Source organism: Phoenix dactylifera, unplaced genomic scaffold, assembly GCF_009389715.1.
Source record: "Phoenix dactylifera cultivar Barhee BC4 unplaced genomic scaffold, palm_55x_up_171113_PBpolish2nd_filt_p 000097F, whole genome shotgun sequence".
Taxonomy (NCBI): domain Eukaryota; kingdom Viridiplantae; phylum Streptophyta; class Magnoliopsida; order Arecales; family Arecaceae; genus Phoenix; species Phoenix dactylifera.
Window position 1 is genome coordinate 1,531,160 of NW_024067681.1, and position 19,333 is coordinate 1,550,492.

At 38.5% G+C, this 19,333-nt stretch overlaps 1 protein-coding gene across 1 annotated transcript in view; it reads left to right on the forward strand.

Moving 5' to 3' along the window:
- LOC103710535 (callose synthase 3-like) overlaps positions 1–19,333 on the forward strand; it is a 115,872-nt gene that overhangs the window by 77,597 nt on the left and 18,942 nt on the right. The window contains 13 exon segments of the mRNA XM_039116517.1: positions 1,243–1,352; positions 1,896–1,982; positions 1,985–2,017; positions 2,167–2,189; positions 2,191–2,236; positions 2,348–2,451; positions 2,453–2,538; positions 3,131–3,298; positions 11,894–11,979; positions 11,982–12,013; positions 12,081–12,176; positions 12,178–12,197; positions 12,308–12,394. Of these exon segments, the coding sequence (XP_038972445.1) occupies positions 1,243–1,352; positions 1,896–1,982; positions 1,985–2,017; positions 2,167–2,189; positions 2,191–2,236; positions 2,348–2,451; positions 2,453–2,538; positions 3,131–3,298; positions 11,894–11,979; positions 11,982–12,013; positions 12,081–12,176; positions 12,178–12,197; positions 12,308–12,394 (978 nt within the window).

Consider the following 19,333-nt stretch of genomic DNA (forward strand, 5'->3'; position numbering starts at 1 on the left):
AGTTGCATCTATGTGTTAATTTCTTTAGCTATTAGCTAATTCAGTGCTTTTAGCCATATTTATTCTGATTAGTAGGGTATATGTTCAATATATTATTTTTCTCTTGCCATAATATCTGGAATGTCATTTAGCTCGTCCTCTGCATGTACGAAATATAAGTGTCCGCCAAGGTCATGTCGAGGTATTTCTTAAAAAAAGAGTAATTTTGTCACTTTTAAATCAGCTAAGCACTTTTTTGGTAAAATTATCTCAAATTCTGAATTAGAAAAGCACTTTTAGAAGAAGCTAGAAAGCCTAGCTTTTAGCTTTTCCTTTTCCACACAAAACAGAAGCAATAACAAACATGGATAAGTCTTCTTTCAGCCGAAGAGAAATGAGAATACCTTTTGTGAAAAGGCCTAGATAAGGGTATATCTGTTTCACCATCCTGGATCTGGCATTGCTCTTCTTATATGAAAAGATCCAACATTTCTGATTGTAAAAACTAAATGTCCATATCTTCACCTATTATTATGTATGAGATTGCAGCTTAATTTGGCTCTTTAGCTAATCTAAAATCTAGAGATGAATGCAGTTTTCCTATATGAAATCCAGCCTTGATCCTCTTCATGTGAAGTTTTGCTAAATCTAGAAAAACCTTGAATGGTTGCTCTCTAATAGCACGAGGTAAAACAATTAATAAAAAAAAAAAGGTTGCTGAATCACCTTCCAGTTATAGGTCTTATAGATATCATGGCAGACCCCCTCTTTTGTCCAAAAGCTACTGATTGGGCATGTGGTACCAATTCACGTCAGGTCGAGACTCAAGGGCTGAGCATAAAACATTTTGAAACATGGCTTATTGAATGATCCGTAAAGCTGAGCTATACTCATGTCATCACACATATTGATTAAATTTGTGCTACCGTCTTCTTACCATCAAAAAGGTAATTCTCCTATTTTAAACTTTTGACTTTTTTGGACCACTTTAATTTCTACATCCAGTTTCTAGATATACCTGTAACCTCCTTAACTTTCCATTTATTGCTTTATTTCATACTCCAATATCCACCATGTTATACAGTCTGGAATAGCAATTTCTTACATCCAGAAGGACCAGAACTATAGAAGTTTATCTAGCTTGATGACAATGATGTTAGGCAACCGGAATCTTACTTTTTATTAAGTTTAATGTTCTTTCTTTCTCTGTATGGTTCCTTTGAAAATAATTTTGTTTGACATTGTAACTTAACACCTCTGCAGTGTTTTGACACCCTACTACAACGAGGATGTTCTTTTCTCCTTACATAACCTTGAAGAGCCAAATGAAGATGGAGGTCTCCATCCTTTTCTATTTGCAGAAATCTATCCAGGTTTATCAACATTTTTTATTGCTAGTTCTCTCAAGTTATCTTGGGACCAAGGTACGCCGAACCGGTACCGGTCGGCATACTGGTGGCGGACCCGGACCGGTTTGGTACTGGTTCGGGCCGTACCGAACCGATCTGCTGCTAGGAGCGCACGCCTACGCAGTTTCCAGCACGTGCGGGGCGCAATTAATTTATTCCCTGCACGCGCTCGCGTGCAAGCACGCTTCCCCGCGATCCCCACTCGCCCATGCGCGGGCGTGTTTCCCCAATGCGGGGCGTGCTCTCTGCGTGGACTGGTGCAAATCGGTCCAGTTCCCACCGGGTACAAGTCCGGTACTGCATTGTACCGGTGCGAATCAGTCCGATTCGAGAGCCAAAACTATTTTCCACCATTGTACCGGACCGACAGGGACCGAACTGGTTCGGTATGGGCTAAACAGGCCGGTACGGCCGGTTCAGCATACCATACTTGGGACTGTTACAAAGTTAATTGTATAGTCAACACAGCATCAATCTGAAATTGATCTATTTTGCTTCAAATTATAGATGAATGGACCAACTTCCTCGAGCGTATATGCAAAACAGAAGAAGAACTTCGAGGTAGCGAAGAATTAGAAGAGGAAACTTCGTCTTGGCATCTTATAGGGGCCAAACTTTGACTCGAACAGGTATACTTCAGTTTGTATATAGCTTCACTAGAGATGTCCCTTCATTTTCTGTATCAAATATCTTTACTTGCTTCTTGTAGCTACAATTTTTTCCTCTAAGACTAAATATGAGATTCTTATCACTTGCTGATTACTGATGCAATCTCCAGTTAGGGGAATGATGTACTATCGCAAAGGCTTTGGAACTTCAAGCTTTTCTAGATATGGCTGAAGATGAAGGTACTCTAATACATTTACTGTTCTGATTATATGACATCAATGTTATAAGCTGCTCCCAAGAGGTTTTGCTATGATTTATCTTTTTGCCTCCTGTTTTATGCTATATTTCAGATCTTATGGAAGGCTATAAAGCAGCTGAATTAATGTCTGAGGAACATTCAAAACTAGAAAGATCTTTATGGGCACAATGCCAAGCTGTAGCTGATATGAAGTTCAACATATGTGGTGTCCTGCCAGCAATATGGTATTCACAAACGGTCTGGAGATCCTCATGCACAAGATATTCTTAAGCTCATGACAACGTATGTACAAGGAACTTCTAATATTATTAGGTGGATGCAAGGTTTTAAATATTGTGGGATAGGGCCATTCTGGTTTTTTTGTAGAATGGGGTGCCTTATCTACCGACACGTGGGACAGTGGATGTCCTGTCCCATCCCTGTCCATTTCCTCTCGTCTTGTCCCGACACCTAGGGATGGTGGATGCTCCACGGTCCCACCAATATTTAAAACCTTGGGCAGACGATTGATAATAATATGATGTTTTATTACAGTAAACCATATCTTATCAATCTAGTTATTTGTTATGATTATGGCAATTTTAACTTTTCCATATAGACTTTGTCATTTGCTTGACACATTTTTATATCGTTAATATTTTGAATTTTGATAAATTCACCATTTTTTTAAAAAAAAATTTTGTGGTTGAGGGTTTCTCTTTTCCTTTTTTTTCACCTTTTTTTGTTTACAATAAAGCTATTTACTGTCTATTGGGATTCATTTTCTGGGTTTTCAGTGATTTTTGTGTATTTCAAGTTTTCAACTGACTATGTTGGGAATATACTTGTTTGGCTGATATCTGAAATTTCTAATCTAACTATGTTTATTTGGCAGGTACCCATCTCTTCGTGTAGCTTATATTGATGAGGTTGAAGTGCCTAGCAAAGATAAAAAAATAGAGAAGGTTTACTTCTCTTCTTTGGTAAAAGCTTCTTTGGCTAAGCCTGATAATTCTGGCTGAGTCAGAACAAAATCTAGACCAGGTGATGCCTTATTTCTTTTGTAAAATCTATCAGAGCACTTTTTTCCTGAGATTAGATGCAGAAAAGAATGTGTAGATATAGAGTCACTAGTAGCCAACTAGCCATGTAGCCAAAAGAAGGAACTACAATTTGGTGGTTTTATGAAACTGTTAAATATTAAGCTATATTTGAACAGAAAATGGATGAAACCAAAGTTGGACGGCATTATGATGTAGTAGATTCCTTTCATTAAGGTAGAGAAGAAGATTTTTTACTGCCAAATTCAATCAAAGTAAGCTGAGAATTTAAGGCATAGAAGTAACATTTACCTTTTAATATGAAAGGATACTTGCTCAGTTTTATGCAGGATTTATTTATATATCGAAATGGAAGTAGATTCACTAAATCCACTATTATCTGATAATCTGAACTTTCTTTTAAGATTTTAACTTCACCTAAATCTCGAACTCCTATCAGCAATCATCATTTCTACCATATCCTGAAATGACTTTACCAGATTCCTAATGGTTTTTTCTAGATTCAATCTTTCTTTAGGTAAGATCATATTAGTATTAAGTGCACTTGTATACAAGCTATTCTCGAATTAGACTTTCATCTCTCTAGCTTAAATCATTGGGTGACAAGTCTAGATTTCCATTGGGTCCTTGATAGGGAACTAAATTTTTGGACATCTCCCTAGTATAGGTGTAAGAATTCTAATATCCAGAGGAGATTTAGATGACATTCATGGAAATGACTCGTGAAAAATTGAGGATGACTGTCTACCAAAAAAAAAAATGAAGATGACTAGTAAAGCATTACTAAAAGGATAATGAATAAAGTCATTACTATCCGGCATCATAGCTCAATAACAAGTTCATCATTCAAATCGCTAGGAGGCAGATCTGGAATTGGAAAATAGAAATACTTAAATTTGCCAAAATTTTGAATTGATGTTCTTGGTTTTATGGAAGTTCTTGGTTTTATGAAGGTTCTTGATTGATTTAGCTTTCATTCTGGAAGTGATGTGGTGTGGTAGAGGAAGAACACACAAAGGAAAAGAAGAATATAAAGAAAAACTACAACTTGCTTGTTTCAATTTGGTTATGTTACATATAAATGACTTGCACGCTAGTAAAAAAGTTCTTTTGCTAACCAATATAGGGTGGGCATTTTAGTAGTTCACAAGTGATTTCTTTGTCCTTCAAATCTTTGCAATTGTAAAATATTGATTCTTCAGATCCTGTACAGAAAAGCTTCTAAAACACAATAAACGAATTTTTTTAATATGTATGGGAATGACACACAATTCTGTATAACTATAGTAACATGATTATTGTTCTAGTCAACATCGAAATCTAAAGCCTTGTGAAATAGTCTGCAAATAGTTCTTACAGAAGCTGATTTTCCTAACAAAATCCTTATAGTTATAGGGCTCTCATACAGGAGAAATTAAAATGAAATGATAAAGTGCTTTTATTCGAGCACCTAGCCAGAAACACTCCCAGATAACTAAAGAAGTATAAAACAAGAAAATAGTGGCTACAGGCTGAGTTTCACTTGAGAATCCAAACTATAGTCGATCCAGGTATCTGAAGTCTAGGTCTTCCTTTAGTAGCACTTTTAAGCGTTTATGGGTGAACTTAAATTAATAGCTCTCACTTAGAAATTACTTGTTTTTGTGTTTCTTGCTTCATAGGACCAAGGTACGCGGGTACCGACAATACCGACATACCGGTGGGCATCGGTACCGGTACGATGCCGAACCAAACCGAGCCGAACCGGTACTGTACCGATGGGGCTAAAAACCAAAAAAAAATTGAAGCCGGTACGGACTGGTCGGTTCGGACCGATACGCATCGGTACCGGTCGGTACGGGCCGGTACGGTTCGGTACCGAAATATGTAGTTGTACCGTACTGGTAGGATCCAGTACCGGTATGTACCGGCCCGTACCGACCGGTACGGCAAACCATGCATAGGATTCAATGACTACCATTTTAAACTGTCTAAATTTCTCGCCTCAATCAGGGATAGTTAGAAACTTAGAATGCTTTGGGCAATTATATCACATTGAAGTCTAACTGCTCATGTGCCAAGAATATTAGAAACATGGCTCCACCAAGCTTCCCAGCATGTTGAACAATAGTCAGTTCTGTAATCATCGTCTGACGAAGAAAACAATAAAAAGTTTACAAGTAGAATTGTGTTTATTCCTAGTTAATGTTCAATCTTGAAACAAAGTAGTTAGTGAGGTCATGGATCATAATTGACAAGTGCCATGGTGATGGTCTTGAAAGACAAAATAGACTTGAAGGAGAAGTACTTGTGCATTGGACAAAGTTTTTCGCAAGTTTGACTATCCATTCTTTCATCATAATTGTAAATCATGCAATATCATTAATTCCTCCAATTAACACTTTTTTTGATATCCATAGCATGATTTCTTGGTTCTTTGTTAAAATTTTCAAAATATGCGAACAAATGTTCCAATTAGGATGCCATCTCCATTACTGCAGTCAACTTTTATGTCAAACGAAATTGGCTCGGCAAAATGAAGATATGTTGCAAGTGGGTGCTTAACTTTTTATAGGAGTTTTTGAAGACTAAACATGAGTTGGCAAATATTGAGGCTCTTTATAATGTACATTTGCTTGAATCTTGAATGTAGAAGGATTTCAAGATGTAGCCATGGTCTGCCATATAGTCCTGTACCATCTAGTGCAGGACAAACCGTACCGTATCGGGTGGAAATCGATACAAAACTCAAGTTGAGATCGATACGGCTCCATATCACCCTGTACCGAGGGTACCGCCCCATATCATGACGTCCCAAGATAAACATTAAAAAAATGGTTGGAAGACTATTTTGGTATGCAGTACGTACCATCCATTACTAACCATACCGTACCAAACTAGTAAGTTGCCGGTATGGTACTGTCATGCCCTCGATTCGAAATAGCAAGCTGGAAATTGCAAGCAATAAGAAACTCTCCCAATAAGCATGCCATCATCTCATAATAATATCATAAACAAGCAGTGGAATAAATTTAAATAATAACATTCCAACTAATTTTAAGTAACTAATTCAAAATTTAAATGTCTCGCAAAACCAACAATATTATAAAGTTTTGCATCAAACTTTAACAAAATTCTAAATCTAAGCTAAAGATGTTAAAATTTCCTCAGTCGCTCTCCCATAATGAGTCTCCAAATGAAATGAGTTCTCCAAATCTGTTGAAACAGTAGAATAAAAAATAATGAGCTAGACAGCCTAGCAAGCAATGAATACTTTAGCTAGATAAATCAAGCAATAAAATAATTAGTAATATGTTGAAAATAAGCGTGCAAACATCAAATCAAAACCAAATCTAAACACATCCAATTATTTCAAAATTCAAATTTCGTTCATAAATCAATTTCTGTCAAAAGATCAAGTTCATGTTGATAGCCATAAACTATGACCACATCAAAGTGCCACCGCATAACCCTAATGGCAAGGTATCGAAGTGCCAACATATAACCTTCACTGGCAAGATATCGAAATATCAATGTACAACCCCACTGGCAGAATATCGAAATATCAACGTACAACCCTCACTGGCAGAGTATCGAAATACCAACATACAACCCCTACTGATAGAGTATCAAAACATAGTCTGGCTGCGAGTCTAAATCTATTTTGAATCAAAACTATTTTTTCAAAAATATATTTCCTGTTCCAAACTGAAAAATTCATAAAATTATGTGACATCAAAATCAATTGGGCATATCCATATCAAAATTAGTGTTTTCGATCATGAGTCATTTAATATTCCCAACAAAGATATATTAAATAATTTAAAATACTATGCATCAATTTCATAAATCGTGAATAATTTCATACATGAACTATTTTATAATTTGCTGATGAAGCTAGAAAAAGAGTTATATTTCTTAACTTGCAAGCAAAACCAAATGACAGATCCAATTAATTCCGAAATCTCTCTCAGAGCCTAATATTCAAAAATTATATTCTCATCAAAATTTTACCATGATTATTTTAAAAATAAATTCTAAATTCCAATACCCTTACAGGCTGACCAAGCGGGAGTGCTTCACATCCTAGTTGGTCTGATCAAGGTGATTTCATCTAATCATGGTTGAACTAGGGTATAGATAGTTCAACAGAAATAAGGGGTGACCAAATCTAACGATATCCAACAAGGGTCAGGTAGGATTGGCACGCTACCCAACGGCCCTAAATCAGGACCCCTCACCAAGGTCGATCCAAATCACTAAGAAGAGTCCTCACTGATCCAACAACTCTAGAGAGAGTAGAGAGAGGAAAGTCCAGGTAGAGAGAAAGTGGGAAAGAGAAAAGAGAGAGATAATGAAGCTGCTCTCTCTAACCAAGGAAGAGGAAAAAGGGTGGCTGCTGGTGGGGAGCTAGGGATCACTGAACTGATGGTCGATCGGGCCACTATGGACGGTGGCCGATGGCACCGGCCACTGTGGACGGCGGCTAGTGGCGAGGAAAAACCGATCAAAATAGGGGTTTCAACCTCTTAAATCATGGAATCCCATGGCATCCCAGCAGTCGGAGCTCTAGCCATAACTTCCAGCTGCTGCATGGGATCGGGGTAGATCTCGGCGAAAAGTACCAGTGGTGGGAAACAGTCAGAAAAAGGAAGAGTCAATCTTCTGAAATAGGAAAAACAGGGCATCGCCCTTCTAAGCCAAAATCTAGCGAGCATCAGCCGGAATCAGAGCTCCAAGGACCCCAAAAGAAAGAGAGAAAAAGTAGATCTAGGGAGGCCGGATCCTATGTGACTTCCGACAGTGATTGGCTTGCAGTAACAATATGAATGGAAGGGAGGTCGGACGGGCTCATGTGCTAACTATTATTATTTTTATTATATTATTATTTATTATTTTATTGTTTATTTTATTTTTATTTTCTCTTTTTTTGGGTCGAAACCTTTTATCTGAGCTGGTCAAGTAGACCAAGCCTGTCTAATTTGGGCTAGGTTATCACAGGTACCTAGTACCAAGATTGCAGACCTTAGAGGTAGTCTTTCTTACTCTGCCAAGTGAAAGTTTCTTGCACTACTATGAAGTAAATATTGGCTTCTTGCTTCTTTGAGAACTTTGCTTCACAATATTCAATTTTTCAAAGATCTTCATAGCTATTGGGTTAGAAATTTGCTTTCATTAGCTTTCACATCTTTGATAAGGAATTTATCCTTTCTTGGTCACATATCTTTTTGATGTTGCTTCCACCATGCCAAAATAGCCCCTTTTAATTTCATCAACCATGACTATACTCGGTACCTCCATGATGCACAATCCAACAGAGGATTTTCTCTTATGGACTGCTCTTGGAAATTGAAGGATGTCTATTTCATCTTGCAATGCTATTCCTGAATTCATGATATGCAGCTTGATGAATGTGCCCGTTACAGATGACAATCTCCACTGTTATATTGACCATATTGAGTTCTAAATTGAAAAAGTGAGTCTTTATGCCAACAGCAGAATCTCGTCTCCTAAATGTTCAAATGTTTGATCCCGCCAGCCAATTTTTGATGGTTGCCTAAGCAATTGAAATCCAAATTTGTGACTGCTTGGATGCTTCTTCTCCTCAATTTACAGAAAAATTTAGCATTTTATCTTTCCAGTTTATTAATTTTACCTTAATAGTGATTTGACTTCAGTTAATACAACTCTCACTACTGCGTGGCTGAGAAAAAGATAACCATGGAAGGCAAAATGAAGATTTTTCTAGAAAATAACCTTGGCTTGCCTAAAGTTTTTTTATACTTCAAGAGATTTGGTGGGAAATCATACAAGAGACTTCCTCCTAATAATGAAGAGGTTTCCTTGTTACCAAACATAAGGAGTTCAGATGAGTTTGTTCATAAAGGAATCTAACTTGGAAATTTCAAATTCGTTAAGCCTGATATATCATTCATAGTTGCATCTGAGCACTCCAGGATGCCCTCAATGTGATTCATATTTAATATGATACTTTTATACTCTCTTTCTAGTCAAAACAGTATAGCAAAAATATTTTCTGTTTTCCCCACACATCCTGCAAAATTGGCTTTTAATCCTTCTCTAGCCATTAATTTTTTTTTTTCTTACAGGGCATCTTGAATGTAGCCATCTAATTAGACAACTACCAATTTCCAACTTGAACTAATGAAACTGTAGCACAAATTATTTTGTCAAAAACAGTTGAAGGTAATTTTTTTAGGCTGCGAAACAGAAAATAGGACTTGGGACTAGTATAGCCTAGGTAATTCATAGTACTAGCTAGTTGAGGAGATTTTTGGGACCCAGATCCTAATTTCAACTTGGAAGCCGTCCTTGACACCCTTGTGGGGTGGGTCTGTTTGCATATAATCCTGTGTTATCACGTTTGCCACTGTATAGGAATATCTACAATCTACATACATATCCAACAATGCATGGGCCCAGGTTCTTGCATGCTGTTTCTTGAGCTTGACTAGAAAGAGGCTATGCTGGATTAAGGAATGCTGAACCGGCCCGTACCGGCCGGTTCCGCCCGTTGCCGAACCGGTCCGGTTCGGTGTTAAAAAAACGATACCGGCCCGTACCAGTCCAAACCGGCCCATACCAACCCCCATACCGGCCCGTACCAGCTGGGCCAAAAATTTTTTGGGCTTTTGGAAGCCGAACCAATGGTACCGGTTTGGGTACCGGTTCGAACCAGTCCGGTGGCCGGCCGGTATGCCTACCGATACCGGTTCGGCGATCCTTGGTTGGGATCACATTGACATACTAATTTATGGATCCTTAGAAGATGTAGTGTGATGAATGCGATAGAGGTTGTGCCTTTGATTGCTTATGTTTCAGTGGCTTATATTTATTTGACACATACAACCATTTAGGTTACTTTGAAAAGTGAAATCTATCTCCTTGTAAAATTCTTTATCAACTTATTAAGCAGTGAATAATTTGTGTTCAATCACTGCTTGTCCTTGCAGAAAGTGGGAGCTGCCCATCATAAATCTAATTGCTTTTGATTGAACACATTAGAGTAGATTGTGGGGAAGTTTCCCAAGCATAATTAAAGCATAGCTGAAGAACCTACATAAAGTGGATTTTGACAGCTTATACATTTAAGATATTAAATGCGAGTTAGTATGAATGGTATATTGAGATAGTCTTGAAGTGCACAAAAAGGCATGAACATGTCAATAAGGAAAAGAAACAATCATATATTTGGTAATGTGTACGAGTTAATATCCTGTTCTTTTCATGGACAATTACTACTTAAAGAAAGATGAGTATTTTGCTTCCAGAAGATTTTGAATGAGGATAGGGATTATAGATTTGACACGCCTTTGGGATATTGGGGTGTTTTGTTTCTATTGAAAATTTTGATTGATGAACTTCCAAATTCCGACTGAATGATGCAATACCACAGGCATGTCGGAATCTCTTCTTATTTGGATTGTGAGTGCATCAAACAGACAGAAGCTAGAGTTGGCTTTTGTGAAGATTGGTGAGGTCAATGTTTATTGCTTCTGGATGATTTCTTAAGAGAATATTGGCAAAGTTATTTGTTCTCTAAATGATTATGACACAAAAATCTGTTTATAATTAAAAGGAGCATGCTGCTATTGCAGAAATTTGTGACATATCACCTTCTGTCTTGTTTAAAGATGGAAGATATGTGGACTAGCCGGTGATATTCAAAGTGTCATTTCCACATTTTTCATATTTCAAGCCTTTTATATGCTTTATTTAAGCTTGGCAGATATTCAAGGGGAAATCGTTATGGTAGCGGTAATTGATGACATGGTGCCTTAGTTCGTGGCGTTGTTCAGCAAGTGCTGAATTATTAACATAAGCCTGGTAGTTATGGCAGAGAGTTCTAGTTTTTGATATTAGTTACAACCAGATTATTTAAGTTTGCACAACCTACTTGACCAAACTATTGTTGGGAACATGCTCAAAGAAACTCTTGAGGAAGTTTGATGACAATGAGGCCCATAACAAAACCCTGGGTTCAAAAATGCTGAACACATGCATCAAAATGTGGAATTCATCTGTAATAGAAGATTCAACAGATTGAGAAGCTATGGATGTTATTGAGTAGCCAACTTTTGTAGGAAAATGGGAAGTTGATCATCCTTTTTTTATACATCGTCGCTGATTTTGGGTATTTAAGGCATATCTGAAAAGACATCACATCTATGATTCTCTTAAATAATTGTTGAAAATTTCTATTTTCTAAGATGGAAGAAGTAAGAAAAGACATAGAGAAGCCTGCAATAAAATTAGATGTCGCCTTACATAGGAATACTTGGCAGCTGAGGATATGTTAAGCCAACATCAAATAGTTGGGAAAATGCCAGATGCTTATGGTTATGGTTCTCTTTTTTTGTAGGGTTATGAGTTTGTCTTTGATTTATATGAAACCAATGAATTGAAATGTTTCATAATCCTTGGTTTTATGATTTTAATTGTGTGAATTTGCTGTATATGCATCTACCTTGCTTTGCATTAATTTCCTCGATTATGATCTTCAGTCTGTATTTCTACATTTTGTCTCTCTCCCCCCCATGCTTCATTCTTTTGGTAGCAGCACTTCATCATTGCTCTTGTTTATGTTCTATTCTCAGGTTATATAGTAAGATAAAGCTCCCTGGTCCTGCAATTTTGGGTGAAGGGAAACCTGAAAATCAAAATCATGCGATTATTTTTACACGTGTGAAGGTCTACAGACTATAGACATGAACCAGGTAGTAATAATTTAACTATCCTTCAAATAGATTTATCATTTGTAGCTTACCGCATCCATTTTTGTAGGATAACTACATGGAGGAGGCATTGAAAATGAGAAATTTGCTACAAGAATTTCTGAAGCACGATGGTGTAAGATATCCATCTATCCTTGGAGTTCGGGGAGCATATATTTACGGGAAGGTTGGTTCTTTCATATAAACATCAAACAAGTTTAAAGGGTTTGTGAAGGTAGTTATAACATCTATTGTAGGTGAAGAAGCTTATAGATCTACTTCTTGGTGATTTTGCAGTTTTTCTTCTCTTGCATGGTTTTATGTCAAATCAGGGAGACTAGCTTTTGTGACAATTGGACAAAGATTGCTTGCTAACCCCTTGAAGTAAGTTTTTATTTGAAGGCACAGCAGTTGATTTTGGAATGTTGTTGTGAACTGTAGTTGGAGCAATGAAAGTTATTCAATGAAATTAGCAACCACATGCCTGTCAATCAACTTTTATTAACTACATCAATGTTTTTGTGTGTTTTTGGGTCTGGGAGATTAATTTTTTTTCATGTGCTCCTTTCTTGCAGTACTAGTTTGCAGCAAATACTTTAAAAACCTGCACCAGTGCCCATGCAAACACAGGGCCCAAGCTGGCATGCCATGTGGCATTGCCAATTTGGCTTGTGATGTGGCTTTATGCCTTTTCTTCAAATTTTTTTATTGTTTTAAACTTCTTTCTACTTAATGCATTAAAATGTTATTCAAATGCAATCATCTAGTCTCAATCAATCAATTACCTATGCAATTGCACGGGGATTATATGAAAGACAAAATATTGATAAATTTCAAGACAAGACTATTAAAAGATGCAAAACCTGGTCATTCTAGGCTTCAAACTTCAAAAATGCCCTCCAGAGAAGCTTAGACTATGAAAATGAGAACAAAAGTATTTGTTTACACACCTATGGATTCACTATTGAACGGTTTAGAGTTGTTCAAATTGGCTCACTGCCTAGGATTTGTAGGTTCTGGTACCTTATTGGTACAGCACATGCCAGCCAGCACAGGCCCAGCATGTCTAGTGTCTGACTCCTTGCTCTATAATCAAATCAAGTAACTTTATCTACCTTTGTTAATGAATATTATTTTTTGTATAGATGTTTACTTCTTTATATAGATGTTTTTATTAATAAACCTCAAAATCAATGTCCAAAAGTGCTAATTTCAGATTTACCCAATTGTCCAAGTTTCAATATATCTTATTTCTAACATATTGGCTGAGACCTCGGATTTTTCCAAATTTTCCCACCTTCTTGGCTGAGATAATCTGACCTCGGATTCAGGCTAGTTAGAAACAAAACAAAGTGGTTTGGGCCCCGTTTTGTACCAAGACCACAAGCCATCCGGATTCATGGTAAATATGATATGATATCGACCAAATCTGGCGATTCAGGCTGTTATCGTATTCTAGGATCACTATGATTGAAAATTGAACATTTACACATTCCATGTCTGCCCAAAACTAACGTGTATTCATTTGAAACATGAATACCAGGGAATGACAACACAAGTATAAGTTAGTAGAATGTGTCTGCATGTCCACAAGATGTCAACATATAAGAGTAGAATAGTAAACCGGCTTGCCATTATAGGGCAAAAAAAAAAGTCCAAAATGCGCCAGCATCAATGAGCACTCCGGCTCAGCACAAGACAAGTCTAGGAGTACACACACGCACATGTATATATATGTGTGTGTGTGTGTGCGTGTGTGGAAATACATGTATGTAGATATATATATATATATATATATATATATATATATATATGTGAATATATGTATACATGTATATATATATAGACATGTACATATATATGTAAATATATATGTCAATATACATATATAGATATATATGTATATTTATGCATGTATACGTATATAGACATATATGTATGTATATCTGTGTACTTTGCCAACATGGGCTAATTTAGGGGTGCAAATAAGCCGAGCAGCCTGCAAGCTGCTCTAGCTCGACTTAGGTCCAAGCTCGACTCAACTATTCCTGAGCTTGAGTTGAGCTCGAAAAGTTTTTTGACTCGAGCTCCATTAGCAAAATACTCAGCTTGAAGGCTCACAAGCCTAGTCGAATATATTTCTAATAATATTATATTTTGTTTATATTAAGATCCGCTGTACCGGTGGCGTCCCGGACTGGTACAAAACCGGTTCCGTACCGGTGGCGTACCAGTCCGTACTAGGTTCGTACCGGTCCGAATCGGTGGCGTACCGGTCCGAACCGGTGGCGTACCGGTCCGAACCGGTGGCGTACCGGTCCGAACCGGTCCCGTACCGGTTCTTCAACAATAAATTACCGGTACCGGATTTCACGCTAATCCGATACCGGTCCCGTACGGACCGGTACGTACCGGCCCGTACGGACCGGTACAGCAGACCATGGTTTATAATATATTATTAATTTAATATTTTAAAATATAATTGTCTTGCCTCCAATTCGAGATCGCGAGCCGGGGTCGTGTGAACTGCCGTATAGTTAAAGAAAACTAGCCCCACAAGCATACAAGGCATCTTAACATGATATCATAAACAAGCAACGAAATAAATTTAAATAATTAATGTTCAAACTTTAATTTAAATAACTAAATCAAAATTAAATATCTCATAAAACCAATAATATTCGAAAGGCTTGCATCAACTTTAATAAAACCCAATCTAAATAAAGATGTTAAAATTCTATCTCTAGTTGGTCTCTCATAACGAATCCTTAGATTAAGCTAGTTCTCCAAACAATAAAAATAGTAGAATATAGAATAATGAGCTAGACGGCCCATTAAGTAATAAACACTTTAGCTAGATAAATCAAGCAATAAGATAAATAACAATATACTGAAAATAAGCATGGAAAGCATATTAATCCCAAAATCAAATCTAAATATACAACACTATCAGAAACAATATGCATATGAATCAAATCATTTCAAATTCAAATTTCATTCATAATTCAATTTCTTTCAAAGCATCAAATTCATCTTGACAGCCATGAACTATGACCACATACATACCCTACGGCTGGGCCAGAATATATGCTTAGTAATAATCAAAGTGCCAGCATATAAACATCCACTGGCAGGATATCAAAGTACGAACCCACAACCCCCAGTGACAGGATATCAAAAATGCCAACGTACAACCCCTACTAGCAAAGTATCGATTGTGAGTCAAATCATTTTTTTTCTCAAAAATATCTTTCATGTTCCAAATCAAAAAATTCATAAAACCATATGACATCGAAATCAATCGGATATAATCCATATCAAAATCAATACATTTAATCATGAATTTGTTAATATTCCAAAAAATGGCATATTCAATAATTAAAAATACTATGCATCAAATTCAAAAATCATGAACAATTTAATTTAAAAATAATTTTATAATTTGCCAATAAATTTAGAAAAATGATTACATTACTTATCTTGCAAACGAAACTAACCAATAGATCCAATTAATTCCGAAAATCTCTCTCAGAGTCTAATATTCAAAAATTATATTTGATCAAAATTTTGCTATGATTATTATTAAGAATCAAAATTCTAAGCCCCAACACCCTTATAAGGCTAGCCAAGCGGCAGTGCCCCAACATACCAGTCAGGACAATCTAACTAGTCTAAACATAGAACAAGAATCTCATTAGAGTATATATAACACTATAGGAACTTAGGAAGTATTGATGGTGGAATCAAGTGGTGTCGAACATAAGCCGTCTTGAGGCCGGGCACGCTGCATGATGGCCAAGGGGTCAAGACCCTTTTATCGAGGTCATCATAAGTTACAGGGGTGGGACCCTCTTAGGTCCACCCTTCATCAACACCGGTGGTTAGTGGTTGAAAGAAAAAAATAGGTGTGAGGACTTGTGCGGGCGTGTGTTTAGTCCCACATCGGTTATTCGCTGGGTAGATCTTGAGTACTTATACAGGATCAAGGAACCCAAATAATAACTTCCGGCTAGCCATTTTGGGTGAGATCCTGGGTTGTTACAAATGGTATCAGAGCGGACCTGGCCCATAACTTATGTGGACTAGGGGACACTGCAGCACGGATCCATTGGGGTTGACCATGGACTGATCGTGATGTTTGTGATTAGATTTGAATGGATTTGAACCCTTAGCCGGACGAGGACGTCAGGGCTTGAATGGGGGGAGTATGTGAGTGTTGGGAACCCGCCCATGCCGCTGATATTTTAAAACAAAAATCAGATGGCAGCGGAAGAGGCATGTGCGGGATCGACGTTCATCGCAATGAACGTTGTTTCATGAACCGTTTGTAGTTAGGCAAGGATTAAAAACTTTTAAAAATATTAGAAGATCAGATCTTCACCTTGTGCGGGTAGATGATCACCGCAAATCTGAGTTCGTGGTTTTAGGAAGAGGGTTCGCTTGAAGCCGTTCAAGTGTCCGGCCTCTACGGGTATCCACACGAAGCAGAGATCCGATCAAAGCTCTCTAGTCTTCCCGGGGTGCTAGCTCCCTTGCAGACTTCTTTTGATGGCTGATTTCCTCCCTTTCAATCAACCCTTGATTGTGCTTAGGAGGAGGAAGAAGAAGGATGAAGATGGATGAAGATCCAATGCTTGCTCGCAGCCTTTTCCTTTTTCCCTGCGTTGGAAGGAGGAAGAGAGGAGGAGGAGGCCGCCAAGCCTCTTCTTTTCTTTCACCTTGCTTGCGGCTTGAAACAAGGAAGGGGAGAGGGTGGCCACGGCACAAAGGAGGAGGGCTTCTATTGCTTAGGGCGTCGGCCCTTGCCTCCTTTTATAGCCATCTAGGGCTCCTACAATCTAGGAGCCCTAGAGTTATTTCCTAAGAGGGGGCGCCGGCCCCCCTCTCTTCATCCCTCACCACATGGAAAGGGGAGGGGCGTACACCTCTCCTCATGGTAAACCCTAATCCACATTAAGCAGGGTTTGGAATGCCCTAATGTGGTCAAGCCCTAATCCAATTAGGCTTAGCCCAAGGGTGAACCAATTTGGATCCAATCTAGGTAAGTCCTAATCCAATTAGAACTTAAATCAATTTTGACTCAATTGAAACTCTTCAATCCTAATCCAATTAGGAGTCTTATTGATTCATTAGATTAATAATTAATTGTGACTTAAGAAACCCTAATCCAAATTAGGACATGTTTATTTTTAGTCCTAATCCAATTAGGACTCTTATTTGAATTCGAAGTCCTAATCCAATTAGGACTTCTAGGAATCCTATTCCAAGTAGGAATCCAATTTTAATTCAAAACTCCTAATCTAATTAGGATTGTAGGAATCCTACTCCAAGTAGGAATCCCAGTCCTACTCCAATTAGGATTCTCAGTCCTAATCCAATTAGAACTCTAGGAATCCTACTCGAAGTAGGACTCTTGTTTCAAGTCCAATTAATTAATTCCCTTTGTTCCTTCTTCAACTGAATATCAATTGAATTGATTACTTGTGATTCCTAATCACGATTCAACCATCGGATCGGTCAATACTTCTAGTGTGTGTGACCCCATAGGTTCTATTTTGACTGGTAGTGAGATATATTATGATCTCTATCATAATATCATTGAAAACTCCTTTAATGGATTGGAACGATTCCAACTCTACTCATTAGGGTTTATCGATCATCGAGATAATCCCTGTGAGTCCCACCATCCATCAGTGACACCTAGCAGCATGTAGTGGCTACCCAGTAGAATAGAATGATGAACCTCTAGGTGCAGTTATCATGTGATACAGTCCTACTATCGGGGATCCCTACAGGACGGAGGTCATGGACAACTCGTCAAACCCCATCGTCTGTCATATGTGAAGATTTATTCGACTTAAGTTCGAGAGTGGAAAACTCTTTCTCCACTGTGCATACTGCCCTGGCCGAGGTCTTACGAACTCAGTCTTATAAATCACATAGGATCTCTCCTTATCTATCAAGGTCGATAGATTCCTTATAGGTGCATACCCTACTCCTACAGTGAACTTACTGCAGCCAATCTACACTGCATGGACCCATATGGCTAGAGACCATGTATGTGTGCAGTCAAACTACAATAACCTCACTGTGAGTAGCCGAAGCACCGCAGGTCAAAGGACCAGTCACCATGGAATGCCGTACCGGCCCGTACCGGCCGGTTCGGGCCGGTACGTACCGGTCCGGCCGTGGACCGGTACCGGAACGGATAAAAAATCGGTATTTCCTGGTTTTTTTATCCGAACCGGCCGGTACGGGTGCGTACCGGCCGGTTCGGGCCCGTACCGGCCGGTTCGGGCCCGTACCGGCCGGTTCGGAGCCCGTACCGGCCGGTACCGGCCTCGTACCGGTGCGAACCGGCCGGTTCGCATTGGTACGATTTTTTTTTTTTTAGAACCACAGCGCCGCGCGCTGTGGTTTTTGAAACCACCGCGTACCGGCCGGTACGGGACCGGGTACCAGCCGGTACGTACCGGACCGGTACCGTACCGGTCCGGCCGGCCACCGGTACGCCGACCGGTACCGGTACGGCGGACCTTGCCAGTCACACTACTACAACATCAAGCAAGTCACTGACGAGTGGATAGACATCCAAGTGACTTCTTGTATTGGTCACGCTCAGTACCCTTGTTCTTAACAAGCACCTGCACTATTACTTCAGTGTCGCTACACTGTGGACTCGAGTCTCGTCCATCCATAAGGAAAGTAATCTGTGCACTGATCTCATCGGATCGATCACCGTCCTCGTGATGATCCATCGATCAGGAGCGTTTAGAAATTAATCACTAATGATACATGGCTCAAATTCTCAACTCTTGAGAATATGCATCATCATCTTATTAATTCCTTGGACGATTCATAGACACAATAATAATATGAATGAAAAAAGATGCCTTTCATTTATTCAATAATAATAAAGTCAAGTACAAATTATGTCTTAGAATTAATATGTGTCAGCCAAAATTGGCTTCTAGGGCATACATCTAACAATCTCCCACTTGCACTAAAGCCAATCAGTCATAAACCTAAGGCCCCATCTTCTCAAGATGCGCTTTAGTTTTCTGCCGACTTAGCTACTTAGTGAATGGGTCCGCCACATTTTCTGTGGAGTCTACTCTCTGATTCTCTACTTATTTTCTTTCGAGGTAGTCGCTTATTAGGTTAAACTGCCGCTCTATGTGCTTCGATTTCTGGTGAGACCTTTGGCTCCTTAGCTAGTGCTATGGTGCTTTGTTATCGCAGTAGAGTGTTATGACATCTGATGACATTACACCTAACTCTGCAATGAACTTTTTAAACCAAAAGATTCCCACTGCACCCTTA